The sequence below is a fragment of the Carcharodon carcharias genome, chromosome 30, assembly GCF_017639515.1.
Source record: "Carcharodon carcharias isolate sCarCar2 chromosome 30, sCarCar2.pri, whole genome shotgun sequence".
Taxonomy (NCBI): domain Eukaryota; kingdom Metazoa; phylum Chordata; class Chondrichthyes; order Lamniformes; family Lamnidae; genus Carcharodon; species Carcharodon carcharias.
The window spans coordinates 4,266,993-4,282,298 of NC_054496.1; the positions used below are offsets into that span (position 1 = coordinate 4,266,993).

General features: G+C 43.5%; 1 protein-coding gene across 1 annotated transcript in view; it reads left to right on the top strand.

Moving 5' to 3' along the window:
* The window catches only part of LOC121271278 (hemicentin-2-like), a 125,781-nt gene that overhangs the window by 102,082 nt on the left and 8,393 nt on the right, over positions 1-15,306 (top strand). Inside the window, exons 6-8 of the mRNA XM_041177126.1 lie at positions 1,115-1,429; positions 4,742-5,035; positions 6,492-6,779. Of these exons, the coding sequence (XP_041033060.1) occupies positions 1,115-1,429; positions 4,742-5,035; positions 6,492-6,779 (897 nt within the window). The remainder of the gene's footprint in view (positions 1-1,114; positions 1,430-4,741; positions 5,036-6,491; positions 6,780-15,306) is intronic.

The following is a 15,306-nucleotide window of genomic DNA, read 5'->3' on the forward strand; positions in this document are numbered from 1 at the left end:
TTGGCCTGCAGACAAACGGAAGAATTGAGTGTCATCCCAATGGGTGCATGAGCAGGTTAGGAGCACCTGAGCCCTTCCTAGTAAGTGATTATCAAGCATGATGTCCTGCAACTGAGAGAACATTGAGAGAATGAAGTGGCTGGCACATATTCCGTGCACATGCCCCATCTTCTGCTGAGTCCTGCAACCCCAACTCCTGTCTGACATCTCTGTGCACTCACACTTACACTGCCTGATGCCCTTCTGAGTGTCACTTTGCAGAGAGTAGACGGTTCCACTTACCCTGGCGGAGCAGCGTATACCATTCACCCTTTGCCTGCACTGCTGCGCCGGTTCTTTTGGGGCCCACAGGGGCACTAACATTCTCTACGACTTCCAGCCAAGCCACCACATGAATGGGAGAGCTCCAAGTGCCTTCTCCTGGAGACAGGACCTCCCGCCTTATCTGGAAGGAGATCCCACAGGGAGGCATCGCTAAACGGTGGGGCCACACATTGTCTGGTCTGCGACATTCTATATTCTGCAGTAGGTCTCTGCCTCTGGAACAACAGCCAGACTGATGCTCCTGGCCTGCAGTGAGCAAATGGCTGTCCGAGTGCCCTTTCAATATGCCACCAGTACCTTCAACCCCATGAGGCAAGAGCAGGGACTACGACTTTCTGCCCACACAGCCCAAGATTCACTGAGCTTCTCGTGCCTCTTGAGGTGACCAGCGCAGGGATCTCTAAGGACCTGCTGTCCCACCCCCGAATGGAAATCATTCTAATTTCCACTCCCACCCCCCAACTTATACTCCAGAATGGGAAATTCCATCCTATGATTCTATTCTGTGATAGTTTCATTTTTTGTCAAATATGCTAATTTTAGTGCTTTTTAAAATCAAGGCCCAGGTCATTGCTCATGGCTTAGTGCAAACTGAAGAGAATTACTGAAGCAAAACTTTAATAGGGCTTGTTGGAACACAAGCACATTTTTGATTGTGATAACCTTTATTGTACGCATAGGCTATTTACAACTCTTTATGAAAAATACATGTGTTGAGGGAAAAGAGGAGTGGAACAAGAGGTTTCCAATGTATATTGTTTTGATGATTCCTGTTAATGTCTTTTAACAGATCGAGAGATAAACATTACTCCACCTCCTGAAGTGCTGGAAGTTAACAGAACATATAGTCTGGAGTGCACTGGTCCGAGGGTCTATCCAAACAATAAACTCATACTCACATGGCTGAGAGGGGGAGAGATTGTTCAGAGTAATTTCACAGGAGAAACAGGTTTCCCAGATGAAGATAAAAGATTGAGGAACGTCTTCAGTTTCACTGCAAGTATCTCAGATGATGGACAGGAGTACACCTGCTTGGCAGAAGTGGACTTGGGCTCCAACAGCACAGAACCAATCGCAAACTCCTCTGTGACTCTGCATATTTACTGTAAGTTCCAACTGAGCAGGAAACACTACTCTTTTTAAAAATGGGTTAAATAACTATAATTTGTAGAGAATAAATAGGAAGCAGTATAGTAATAAACTTCTCATTAGCTCCTGTTTTGTACAGAGCACAAAAATTTATTGGATAAAAATTTCTCACCTTGGATTCACCAGCAAATTGCAGTTTTCTTATTGTCCAATGTGTAACTGTCAATTATCTATACATCTTTTAGTCAGCCAAGGAGTTTGCAAAATTAGTTTGAAAGTGTCAATAAAGAGTTTGCAAAACATAAGAACACAAAGAATGGGAGCAGGAGTAAGCCAAACAACCCTCGAGCCTGTTTTTAAAAATTTATTCTTGCATGGGGTGTGGGTGTTGCTGGCAAGGCCAGCATTTGTTGCCCATCCCTAATTGCCCTTGAACTGAGTGACTTGCTCAGCCATTTCAGAGGGAAGTTAAGAGTCAACCACATTGCTGTAGGTCTGGCATCACATTTAGGCCAGATCAGGTAAGGACAACAGATTTCCTTCCCTAGAGGACACTAGCGGACCAGGTGGGTTTTTATAACATTCATGGGCACCATTACTGAGACTAGCTTTTAATTACATATGTTATTAATTGAATTTAAATTCCACCAGCTGCTGTGGTAGGGTTTGAACTCATGTCACCAGGAAGACCATTCAACAAGATCATGTCTGATCTTTGACCTTAACTCCACCTTCCTGCCCAACCCCCATATCCCTTGATTTTCCTAGAGTCCAAAAGCCAGATTTTTATATTGAGGTGGCTAGCTCGAGACTGGAAATTTCCCGACTTACTGGACCCACCTCTGTTTAAAGTGGCCCAATGAGTGCAGTCAGAGGTGGGATAGATTCAGGGCCGCCAACCACAGAAGCAAAGCGAGGCGGCCAAGGGGTGGGTAAGTGCTGAGGCAGGCTGAGTTCTCTGGGACTTTGTCTAGGACTATTGTTTTAGAAGATCTACCCCTCACACCTCATGCCCATCACCCCCCACCCACCCTGCCATGTCACCTCCATGCCAACCTATGCCCCACCCAATGCATGGCCCCTCATACCCTTCAGGCCACCTCAATGCCAGCTCATGACAACCTCATCCACCCTCCCATTGCCTCTCATACCCTCCATAGCCACTCATGCTCCCAACAAACCCCCTATGCAACCCCCATACCCTCTATGTTACCTCCATAGCCACTCAATTTGTATCCACGATGGGCAAACCTCTAGAACCAATGTGGAGATGGATAAATTGAGCTTCTAACTATTACAGCTTTCGCTTATATGCACTTGATAATGAAAAGAACCCCCATTGATGAAATCCATTCAAAGCTTTAATATTTCCTCAAGTGTAAATCTCCTATAAAAACAAACAAGCTTCTATTCAGACCCCATTTCAAACACAGCCAATTCTTTACTAGCCCTTTTAAAGTGTCAATCAAACTGCAAACTCAGAAGCCTTGCTGAGACAATTGTAGAATTTGAAATTCAGCCAAGCATTTATAATACAAACATATGAATATACAAATTAGGAGCAGTAGGCTATTCAACCCCTCAAGCCTGGTCCACCATTCAATAAAATCAAGGCTGATCTGATTGTGGCCTCAATGCCAATTTCCTGCCTATCCCCTATACCCTACCCTTTAATAGCCCCTTTGGTAATGTCAAACAAATATGAAACTGCGTAACCAAATGCTAATTTTTTTAACGTAAATCAGATGGCCTGTTAATCAAAGCAATCCAGCAAAGGCTTTTTTTACCTCTCTGTGACAACTTCAGCCTGTGCATTTTTTATGTTTAAAGGGTGGGGCATTTAAAAAACTTTTGACCTTGACACTTAAACAGACGTTATCCAACATTCAATAGTCGTTACTTCTACTCCATCAATTCATGACTCCCACAGTTGGGTTAAGTTATTTGCAACAGCCAAAATGGGGTCTGTTTGAATTCTGTGCTCAGTTCAAATGGCCCTGCTGAGTTTGCATTTCCCTCCTGATTGAATCACGCCCCATCCCCCTTTGCTTGCCAGAAAAAGTTAGATCTGTCAGAAATAGTGGTGGGATTTCCACATCCAGGTCCCGCCTGCCATTTTCAAAGATCTGCATAGCCCTCCCAACTCTGCGAAAATCCAGCCTCAAAAGTCTCTATCGTAGCATTGAATATACTCAAAGTCTGAGCACCCACAGCCATCTGGGATGGGAAATTCCAAAGATTTACAACCCTCTAACTGAAGAAATTCCTTCTTATATCAGTCTTAAATGATTGACCCCTTAACCTAAGCCTATAGCCACTAGTTGCAGACTCCCTAGCCAGCAGAAAAAAGCTCCCAGCATCTACCATGTCAAACCTTCTCAGAATCTTATGCTTCAAATGCGATCACCTTTCATTCTTCTAAACATCAGTAACTACAGGTCAAACGTGAGATCTTATTAACTTGACTCCAAATTGTCATCTTTCTGGTGTCAAGAGACAAGCTCTTCAGTGTAGACAGAGAGAGGAAGGTTAAAAGCCAGCCTTGTGAGGGTATATAAATTATTAACTGGTATATACAAGCTAAACACAGAAAATTATTTTAGAGTAAGAATATTACTAAATACTGCATCTTTATTCAGAACAATCTTTCAGGCAATGCAAAGATACTAGACACTGAGAGATAAGCCATGAGTGGAATGAGCTTTAGATTCAAAAGACTTTTCCCTCTGTTTGATTGTAACAAAAAAATTGGTGCAAAGTATGTTTATCTCCAGAATAATCCACTTGCTGATATTATTATCACTCTCCTGTTTTTCTCAGAAGGCAGCCACAGGTTTCCTAATAATGACAGGGATTTCTAAAGGAAATTAACCTGGCTGCCTTGCACATCCTTGTGGCCAGTAGAGGTGATAGTCATGGAACAGGTGAGCCCATCTCGTGACGCAGGGAGTGCAAAACAAGCTTGAAAGATTCATATCCAGAATCACGCACACTGAAGTCCAAGTCTCAACTGGGATAGTGTAGACAGATGCAATTAAAGAGCACAGTGAAGCCAAATCAGAGAGTATATCAGCCTGTACCACTCATAGTAACTGGTGCAAAAGTAGCAAGTTAGATACTTGGGCTGCCTGAAGAGTAGCAAGGGTTAATTTCAAAAATAAAGCATGTGACCTCCTGATGATGGCTCTAGTTTTCTCACAGTGAGCAAGTGTGATAGATTCCTGGGATGTGTATATTGGGATGTACTGGTCAGTTTTCCACTCGGTTCATTAGGAACTAAAACAACACAGCAAATCGAAATGAAGTGAATTTCTTGTCTGTATTGCAGCTTTTATGGATCCGCCTAGAATCCTTGACAAAAATCCCTTAGAAGTGAAGCAAGAAGTCACGTTAACGTGTGAGGTTACAAATGTCTATCCCGCTGAGAAGATGAGAGTAAGATGGTCTCAGGATGGTGAAGAATTGAATTCAGTTCCAACAAGGCCAAATTCCAATACTATCCGGGTAACAACAGCATGGACACCACAGGTGTCTGGTCTGATGGAAGTCACCTGTACAGCGGATTTTGAGGAGTATCCATCTATTCCACCAAAGAATGATAGCATTTTCATTGAGGTGTATGGTAAGGATTCTGGTTATTGGAGGCATTACAATCAGATAGCATCCTGATAGTTTGTTATAGTCAAAACCGCAGCTTATCAGATTTACATCCCTTCAAGCAATAAAATTCCTCCCATTGGGTGACAAATTAGGAAGTTTATTGACATGTTTACATATTCAGATACTTAGCTTGAGTGGATTGTAGAAAATGGCTAGTTGGGTGGAATGTTGCTGTGCCAATGTAATCCTATGTAATCAAAGAGAGGTAGCGTTATAAAGTATTAGTGACACTCGTATTGCCTGATTATAAGGGAATGTCGGTGACACTCGGTATTCCAGAATCATTAGAGAATATTGGAACAACTGACAGTGTAGTTTGGATTGTAAACACAATGATCTGTTTCATCTTAACAAAAATATAATCATGTAACAAGAGAAAAGAGTTGTGTTCAGAGATGAGGAGTGTCTATTTGGTAAGGATAGAATAATATCTCAGCTATTTTAGTATATTCCAGTAACAAATCACCTATCAGATAGTCATTGAATGAAAGTGATTAAAGTTCCCTATCGACAAATGTTCTCCCTAAGCTGCGCAGGTGCAATGATACGCAGCACTCAGGTGTGTATTAGATAGGAAGAACAGGCCTCCACAAGCAACATTCCCTTTAAGATGTGAGGTTTTGCAACAATTTGAAAGGTACTGGCCAGTGAAAGCAGAAGGTTGCGGAGAGCAAACAGACATTGCAGGAACCATTGCTACCTACCCTCAGACAGTGAGTAGCTGAATGCATTTGTATGGCATAGGCATGTAACGTCAATCAAAGATGAAACAACTAATGACACAACAGATCATGTGTCCAGAATGACTTTTTCAGAGCACTAACCAATAAATAAATTAGTCAGGACATGTTCTGCAATAATAAACAAATGCAATATCAAAATTTGAAAACACAAAATATCAGCAGACATAATGAAAGGAGGAATTTGCATTTATGCAATACGTTTCACACTATGAGGAGATGCCAAACTACTTCACAGTCAAATAATTATTTCTGCCATCCAGTTAACCATTAATAAACATTTAATAGGCAAATGTCCTCTGAAGTGAACCACTGTTGTAAAACCAACCTGGCCAATTAGAATTAGGGCATTAAATGTGGCTCTGCCAGTGTTGCCTAAATACTGAGAAAATTTTAAATAAATGCAGATTGAAAAGTTCCCCAACAGAAATGAACTGAACAAACATTTCAATTGTTTTGGCATGTTTGTGGTCAGGGCTGACTAGGATATCAGGAATACTGAGGAAACTTGGAAAGATGCTATGGGGCTTTGTACATCCACTTCATAATCATTGAGGTGGATGGTGAGCAATAAGCATTCGGCGTACCTGCTTTTGCCTCATTTTTGTAGTCGCACTGAGGGGCTGCAAGACAAGCTTTGGGAATGTTTCTAATAATATCTTTCTGATATTTTTACAGCTTTCTCTGCCCCTGAAATCCAAATACCAAACAGCCCTGAAGGAAACCCAGTTAACATTACCTGCAGGGTGTTTAATGTCTCGGGCAAACTTCAACTCAGACTGAAGAACAGAAATGACACTTTAGTGAATGGATCAGGCAGTAGTGGCCTCACTATCTATCATACTGTAGATGCACAAGCACAGCTGGATGGACAGCAGTACGTCTGCGAGGCTGAAATGAAACTTCAATTACAGCCAATGACAAGTCCCATTGTTAAAAAACGGGTTGAGACTCTCCATGTCCTGTGTAAGTAGCACCATTTTGATCATAAAAGGTTTGTGAGGTTTTTTCCTAAATGAAGATCAATAAAAGACTCATAACAACCACGCCCTTAGTCCTAAACAAACTGAATTGGTCTCGTGGAAGCTGTTCAGAGAAGGATTACCAGACTAATGCCTGGAGTGGGTGGATTGTCTTATGAGAAAAGATTGGATAGGCTAGGCATGTATCCACTAGACTTTAGGAGAGTAAGAGGGGACTTGGTTGAAACATATAAGATCCTGAGGTGTCTTGACAGGTTCGATGTGGTGAGGATGTTTCTTCATTTGGGAGAATCTAGAACTGGGGTCACTGTTTAAAAATAAGGTGTCACCTATTGAGGACAGAGATAAGGAGAATTTTTTTTTCTCTCAGAGGCTAGTGAGTCTTTGGAACTCTCTTCCACAAAAGGCAGAGGAAGCAGAGTCTTTGAATATTTTTAATGCAGAGGTGGAAAGATTCTTGATAAACAAGGAGGTGAAACGTGGAAATGTGGAATTGAGGTTACAATCAGATCAGCCGTGATCTTACTGAATGGTGGAGCAGGCTCGACAGGATGAGTGGCCTATTCCAGCTCCTTGTTCATATGTTCGTATGATCTTCACACATAGTCTGCCTTCCAATGGCTCTTTTTGGTTGAAGAGAACAAGCTACAGGACGGGCTGTGTGGAGACACTGTCCATTACAACTGCAGTGCATTGAGCCACAGAGTGCGATTGTCTGAGTGTGTGTCCTCAGTCCCCCACGGAGCAAGGTGCGCATCCTGACCAGACCAGTGAGAAAGATATTAAGTGAAGACCAGGCACTTCCACATGGAAAGTTGAGGAGGAAGTGGAAGCTGGGCCACAATGGGCTGCTGTAAAGTGAGGGATAACGATAGGACCTATTTAATGAGAGACGGAGAATGCTAGAATAGCATTTTCAATGGAGGTGATGGTACACGGCTGTGAAGAATGAAGGCTCACATCCAGCACATGAGTGCTGCAGTCAGATTGGTGTAATTGTCCAAAACTTGTGGAGAAGCACTCTGGGAAGCCATGATTCTATTTTGTCTGAAATGATATTGTGATGGCAAAATAGATAAAACATAGAAGCAAAGAAACCAGGAAAACAACATACACCTAGCCCCTCTCCAGTAACTGATGATGCTCTTCCCTTTATGATGCTTAGAATGATACAGTATAGAAAGAGGCTATTCGGCCCATCCTGTTGTGCCAAAGGTTATGGGCTAGGTGGAATGTGGAGCTAAGACCGCAAACAGATCAGGAATGATGTTATTGAATGGTAGAGTGGGCTCGAGGGGCCGAATGGACTATTCCTGCTCCTAATTTATATGTTCATATGTGGCTCTTTGGTAGAGCTGTCCAACTGGTCCCATACCCCTGCTCCTTACCAGTGGCCCTGTCATGTTTTCCCCATCAAGTACTTATCTAACTCCCTTTTGAAAGTCACGACTGAATCTGCTTCCACTGCCGTTACAGACAGTGCATTCCAGATCACAGCTAATTGCTTTGTTTACAAAGAAAGGTTCCACATCTCACCTCTGCTTCTTTTTCTCATCACTTTAAATCTGTGACCTCTGGTTATCAACCCTTAGACCACTGAAAACTGCTTCTCCTTATTTCTCTATCAGATCTCCTCTTGACTTTCACAATCCCAGCTTCTCCAGTCTCTCCACATAACTGAAGCCCCTCATCCCTTGTACCATTCTATTAACCCTCTTCTGCATCCTCTCCTTGGCCTTTATATGATTAGCACATCTTCCCTTCTTTTGTACCCTATTCCTCTATTGATAAAGTTGAGGATTCTACATCCTCTTCTAAGAGCCTTCAGAACTTATTCAACTACCTTCAAAGATTTATGTACCTATACTCACAGGTCACTCCGTTCCTGCATCTCCTTTTTATTTGCACCATTTAATTCATATTACGTTTTGCTTGGAAGAATGTGGAAAGGTGTCACTTTACACTTCTCAGCATTAACTTTTATCTGCCATGGATCTGCCCATTTCACTCATCTATGTCCTGCAAAGGTCTGTTAATGTCCTTCTCATTAGTTACTACATTTCCAAGTTTTATGTCATCTGCAAAAATTGTGCCCAGGTTCAGGTTATTAATATACAGTATATAGAAAAAAAAGCAGTGGTCCTAATACTGAGCCCTGGCAAACACCACTGTTCACCATTATTCTCTGCTTTCTATCCTGACGACTTGATTATTCCAACACACTCCTGGCTGGTCTCCAACATACTACCCTCTGTAAACTTTAGGTCATCCACAATTCTACTGTCTGTGTCTTAACATGCAGCAACTCCTGTTCGTCTAGCACCTTTACGCTCGCTGACCTACAATAGCTCCAAGTGAACAAAGTCTTAATTTTAAAATTCTCAGCCTTGTTTGTAAATACCCACTGTCAAGATAACGTATTATGATCACTGTTCCCTATATGCTCCCCTAGTAAAACATTTGCCACTTACCCCTGTTCCTCAGAACGAGATCCAGTACTGTTTCCTTCCTTGTTAGCCTAGAGAAGCACTTATCAAAAAACTTCTCTTGTATACGTTTCAGGATTTCCTTCATCTTTGCACTGTTTACTCTGCTACAATCACAGTCCACATTAGGATGATTGAAGTCCCCCATTATCACCACTCTGCAGTTCTTGTAAGGGTAATGTGGGTTGAGGGTTTTATCGATGGGAGTGCAGCACAGAAGTGGAGAATCACTGGCAGTTTGAGCTCATGCTGCAATGTGGAATTCACAGTCAGGAGGCACAGAGTGGTGAGGTGTTTGTGCCAATGGGTATCCCTGAGTTCATAGCGGAGTATAGTGTGTTGTTTGGGGGAATATGCAATGTATGGAATCTTTGCCTTGTGAACTCTCGGTACCCATTTTCATTGAGCGGATATTACGGATATGAAGTCTGATGCAATGCCTGAGGGGTTCCACCATTTTGTTCAGGTGGGATCCGGAGGCAACTTTGGGGGAATGGCCACAGTGGATGGAGGGTTAAAAAGGCTGCTTTCTGAATGGAGTGAGAGGCTGTCAGATATTTACTAACACTGCCACCCAGTGGATCTGTAATGGAGCTGCATGCTGACAAGGCTGCCTTCAAAGTCTGAGGGCTGAATAATAATAGTCACGCACCGATGGTGGGTTCAGCGGTATTCCAACTTCTGGGCCCACCGTCAGTGCACACCCAATAATACAATGATTACTGTGAATTCACGGCAATGGCGGTTTATAGACTGTCATCCTGCCAAGTGAGTGCTGGAGGGTGGGGTGTCTGGTCTCTGAGGCTGCTGGCTGTGACTTGGAACAAGGTCATGACCAGCACGTTAAAGGGCTCCTGGCACAGGGCAGTGTCAGCTGACCCAGCAGATGATCAGTTGAGTGCATCTACTATACAGAGTAAAGATTTGTACATTTTCCAGTCTGGCCAGGCGCGTCAATTTCAATTTTGGTTAATCTCTGCCAACCATGTCAATCTTAACAGGTGGCAGCAGTTTTTCAAAATCAGCAGGACTCCCACCTTTTGGATTGAGGGCTTGTACAGTAATTCCATATTCCCATGGAGAGACGCCCGCGCCACCAGAGCGAGGGGGAGAAGCGTTCTTGCAGGGGTGAAACTGCCCCTGATTTAGTCAGGCCGCCCTTGTACCCATCTTTGTGCAGCATATGTTCAACATGACCAGTTCATTCAGAGCGCTGGGAAAAGGAGGGCCAAGAGTTCACCAAACCCCTCTGCAATAGTGGCAAGACGTATTATAGGAAACTTTGCCATATTGGGGCATCCCTGGTGACATGGCCATCCACTTGATCACAGTCAGGGCCATCAGCAGGAGCAACACTGTGGCCACTCAACTCAGCATCGTCCATGTCCTCAGAGGATTAGCTGCCATCTGGCATGTCATCATTCTCCAGGGCATCTCCCTTTGAAATGGTGATGTTATGGAGTGCCCAGCAAATCATGACCATCAGCCACACACCTGAGGGGGAGCACTGCAATGCACTTCCAGATCAGTACAGGCATCGGAATCGCATCTTTAGGAGACCGATGGTCTGTTCCGCTATGGCCCTGGTGCTGGTGTGGCTCTCATTGTACCTTCCCTCTGGGTCAGGTCTGGGCACCTTCACAGGCATCATTAGCCATCTTTTCAGTGGATAACCCTTATCCCCTCGTATCCACAACTCCAAGGAATGTGGGCCAGCGAAAAGGTTTGTAGTCTGCCACACAAATGGCAGGTATGAACCATCTCCAACAAGATAGAATCCAACCATCTCCCCATGACATTCAATGGCATTACCATCACTGAATCACCCACCATCAACATTCTGGAGTTTACCATTGATCAGAAACTGAGCTGGACTAGCCATTTAAATACTGAGGCTACAGGAGTAGATCAAAGGCTAGTAACTCACATCCTGACTCCACAAAGACTGTTCACCAACTACAAGGCACAAGTCAGGAGTGTGATGGAATACTCTCCAATGAATGAGTGCAGATCCAACCACACTCAAGAAGCTTGACACAGCTCAGGACAAAGCAGCCCGCTTGCTTGGCACCCCATCCATAAACATTCACTCCCTGCACCACCAACGTACAGAGGCAGCAGTGTGTACCAGCTACAAGATGCACTACAGAAACTCACCAGGCCTCCTTAGAAACCCTTCCAAGCCCACGACCATTGCCATCTAGAAGGCCAAGGGCAGCAGACAGATACTAACACCACCACCTAGAAGTTTCCCTCCAAGCCACTCACCATCCTGATTTGGAAATATATCACCATTCCTTCACTGTCGCTGGAAACCCTGGAACTCCCTTCCTAACAGCACTGTGGGTTTACCTACACCACAGGGACTGCAGCGGTTCAAGAAGGCAGCTCACCAACACCATCTCAAAGGCAATTAGGGATGGGCAATAAATGCTGGCCTAGCCAGTGACGCCCACATCCCATGAATGAATAAAAAGGAAGTCGCTATTGGAAGTCTTTGAGTCTTCTTCTGCACCACCGAGTCTCACTCAGTTGCTGGTGGCTGAATCACTGCCTGTATCCCCTTGGGGTGGTAGGTTCAGCTGCACCTCAGATGAGGGTTTCTGGGCTCCTTCTGACCTTTGGGGTTTGGCACTGCTCTGTCCCCTTCCTGAGGAACAACAGCATCATGAGTCTTCTAGTGTTCCCTTCTTCCTCTCACCCTTCTCCTCCTCCTTATCCTTCTCTCCTCCTCATTGCAGGTTGTGTCTCCAGCTGAGACAATGATCCCCATTTGTCTCACATACTTTTCACCCCTCATTAATGCACCGAAAAATAATCCATCAAAAGAGCCCTCTGAATCAGAGGAGAGTTCTCCTCATGAAAAATATCCAACAGGTTCCTCTGCCCACTCAAATGAGCAGTTCCCACAGTCAATAGAGTTTGAACTGCAAAGCTCAGACTCTGGTCTCAGCTGCAGTTTTAAAACCACCTAAAGATGGTTGCCCTTAAAAAACAGATTCCCCACCTGTCGTAAATCTTGCCCTGAGGGTGTATTATTGCCTTTTGACTATTATTGCACTGAGATGGGTAGCTAATTAGCTGAATTATCTTTTAAATTGAAATTTAAATAACACAGGCGGGTTCCCAACTTTTTGACCCTCCCACCTGCCATATTATCGAAAACCAACATGATGATGTCATAAACAACACCCGACATCAACACATCCCATAATACACTCTGCAAAGTGGGAAACACTCCAGATCTTGCAGCATAAAATTCAGCCCAGAAATAAAGTTCAACAGTGTAGTAATTATGGTTTTATTTAGTGTGCAACGTACCTTTAAGAATAATACTTGTTAGGCACGATCACATGATCTGTAGTAACCATAGGAGAGTAGCATGGGCTGCTTCAGCAGTCAGTGTAAAGATGGAGTTGGAGTTGAAAGCACACTTGAAGTTGCGGCTAAATATATTGTAAATTAACTTAAAGTTTGCGCCCAAGAAGTGTCTGCTGATCAACTCAATCATTAATAGTACAACTCGGCCACCCTACAACAAACTGGCGATGAAGATAAAACAGGATTGAACCGAAGAAGTCAAGTTGGAAAGAAATCGGCACTGTACCTTGCCCAGCAATTGTAAGTCACAAGCTCTGTTAGACTTGAAGAAGTTATCCTCTCTCAAAATGCCACAATTTGGGAGAATTAATACTTTTGAACCAGCCAAAGACGATTGGTTTCATAGACATAGAATGCCTCATGTTCTTTTTTTCAAGTGAACAAGATTACGGGGGAAAAGACAAGGTGAGTGATCCTCTTGAATACTTGTGGGAGCAATATCTACAGCTTGATTCAAAGTTTGATGGCACCCAGTGCCCCAGATTTGAAGAATTTCGATGAATTGGTAGACCTTGTGAAGGGTCATGTTCAACCAAAACCCTCAGTCACAATGCAGAGGTTCAGGTTTAATTCATGAAATACAGCCCCGGGTTAGACAATTGCATGCTACATGGCAAATTTGAAGCAGCTAACGGAACATTGTGAGTTCATTACGACTCTGAACAACATGCTCAGAGATTGTTTAGTGTGTGGTGTGGAAGAGGACACTATTCAGAAAATATTATTGACCAAGGTCAATCTGGATTTCAAGAAGTTGCTAGAGATAGAGATGGCCATGGGGGATCTCTCAGCCAAAAGAGGCGCGAAAAAGCGAGACTCTGCTGAGAAGCAGGAAACAGCCCCCGCTAGATGAAGAATAAAGAAAAATAACTTAGCAGTGAAATCGAAGAATGACTTTGATAGAGGTGGAGACAATCAGTCTTTTAATGATTGGCAGTTTAAAAAAATCGAATGCTACTATTGTCATAGAAATGGGTATATGATGATGCAGTGTAAGGAAAGATCCAAGCAGGCTTGTGAACAAAAGAAGAAGCCCAATGAAATCCAAGATGTAGAAGAGCCTGAAACAACAAATTCAGACATTTACTCGCTGTTTTATATGAAAGTTGGAAAGACAGAGCCAATATTTGTCACAGTGAAAGTAAATGGCAAACCTGTTAGAATGGAAGTGGACGCGGGAGCTTCCGCTACAGTAATTGGGGAACATACCTTCGGATATTTGAATAATGGCGAACATTAATTAAGTTTAGAAGAAACAGACACCAAGCTATAAATATATACGGGTGAAGACATTCAAATAAAAGGCATAAGCAGAGTAACTGTCCATTATGGAAGCCAATTGGCAAAGCTACCCTTGATGGTGGTAGCAGGTGAAGGGCCAAGTCTCCTGGGGCGAAATTGGTTAATGGAAATTCAGTTAGAATGGGCTGAAATTTTCCAGTCGAGAGCAAGTGGGCTACCAGAGCGATTTAGAAAGTACGCCACCATCTTTAAGGGTGAACTGGGGAAAATCCAGGGCCTGCAGAGCAGCAACCCCTCGCTTCATGAAGGCAAGCCCAATGCCATATGCTCTGGGAGAAAAAGTTGACATTGAACTGAACAGACTAGAGAAACTGGGCGTTATACAACCTATTCAGTTCTCAGAATGGGCATCTCAGAATGGTCAGCACCCATAGTCCCCCTCCTTGAACCTAACCAAAGTGTCCAAATTTGTGGAGAATACAAACTGACGGTTAATAATGTAGCTCAGCTAAACAGGCACCCCATTCCAAAAATCAAAGACCTGTATGCCAAGCTGGCAGGAGGGACAGCGTACACTAAGCTTGACATGAGTCATGTTATCAACAATTAGAGTTGGATAATGCCTCCCAGGAATTTGTCATAATTAATACCCACAAAGAGTTGCATAAATACACAGGAATGCCTTTCCGCTTGTGCCGTCTTTCAGAGAACAGTGGAAAGCTTACTGCAGGGACTGCCCCAGGTTGTAGTCTATTTAGGGACAGGGCTACTTTAGTGACAGGATTCACTGACAAAGAGCATCTGGCAAACTTAGAAGAAGCCTTAAAATATTTCTTGCAAGCTGGAAAACATTTAAAAAAAGAACAGTGCACATTCCAAGGGAGGGAAGTAATCTATTTGGGTCACTGGTAGATTCACAGGGCCTCCACCCAGTTGAGGAGAAAGTGAGAGCCATAAGAGAGGCACCTGCGCCAAAAACCGCCTCAGAATTCAAATCATTTCTAGGAATGATCACCTATTATGGGCTACTCTTACCCAGTTTGTGTACAGTGCTGGTCCCCGTGCATTCTCCACTCCAAAAGAACCAACGTTGGACTTGGGAGGCGCCCCAGAAAGAAGCTTTCATAAAGGGTGAAACAATTGTTGCGCTCTTCCAATCTATCAGTGCATTATGACCAGACAAAAGAATTGGTGCTGACAGGTGATGCATGTCCCAACGGAATGGGAGCTGTGCTCTCCCATTGGATGGACAACGGCACAGAACAGCCTCTAGGTTACATATCAATAACGCTCACCACAGCGGAAAAGAGATACTCACGATAGAAAAAGGCCAGTCCATCATCTTTGGTGTCAAGAAATTTCACTAGTGCGTATATGGCTGTCATTTTACAATTGTTTCAG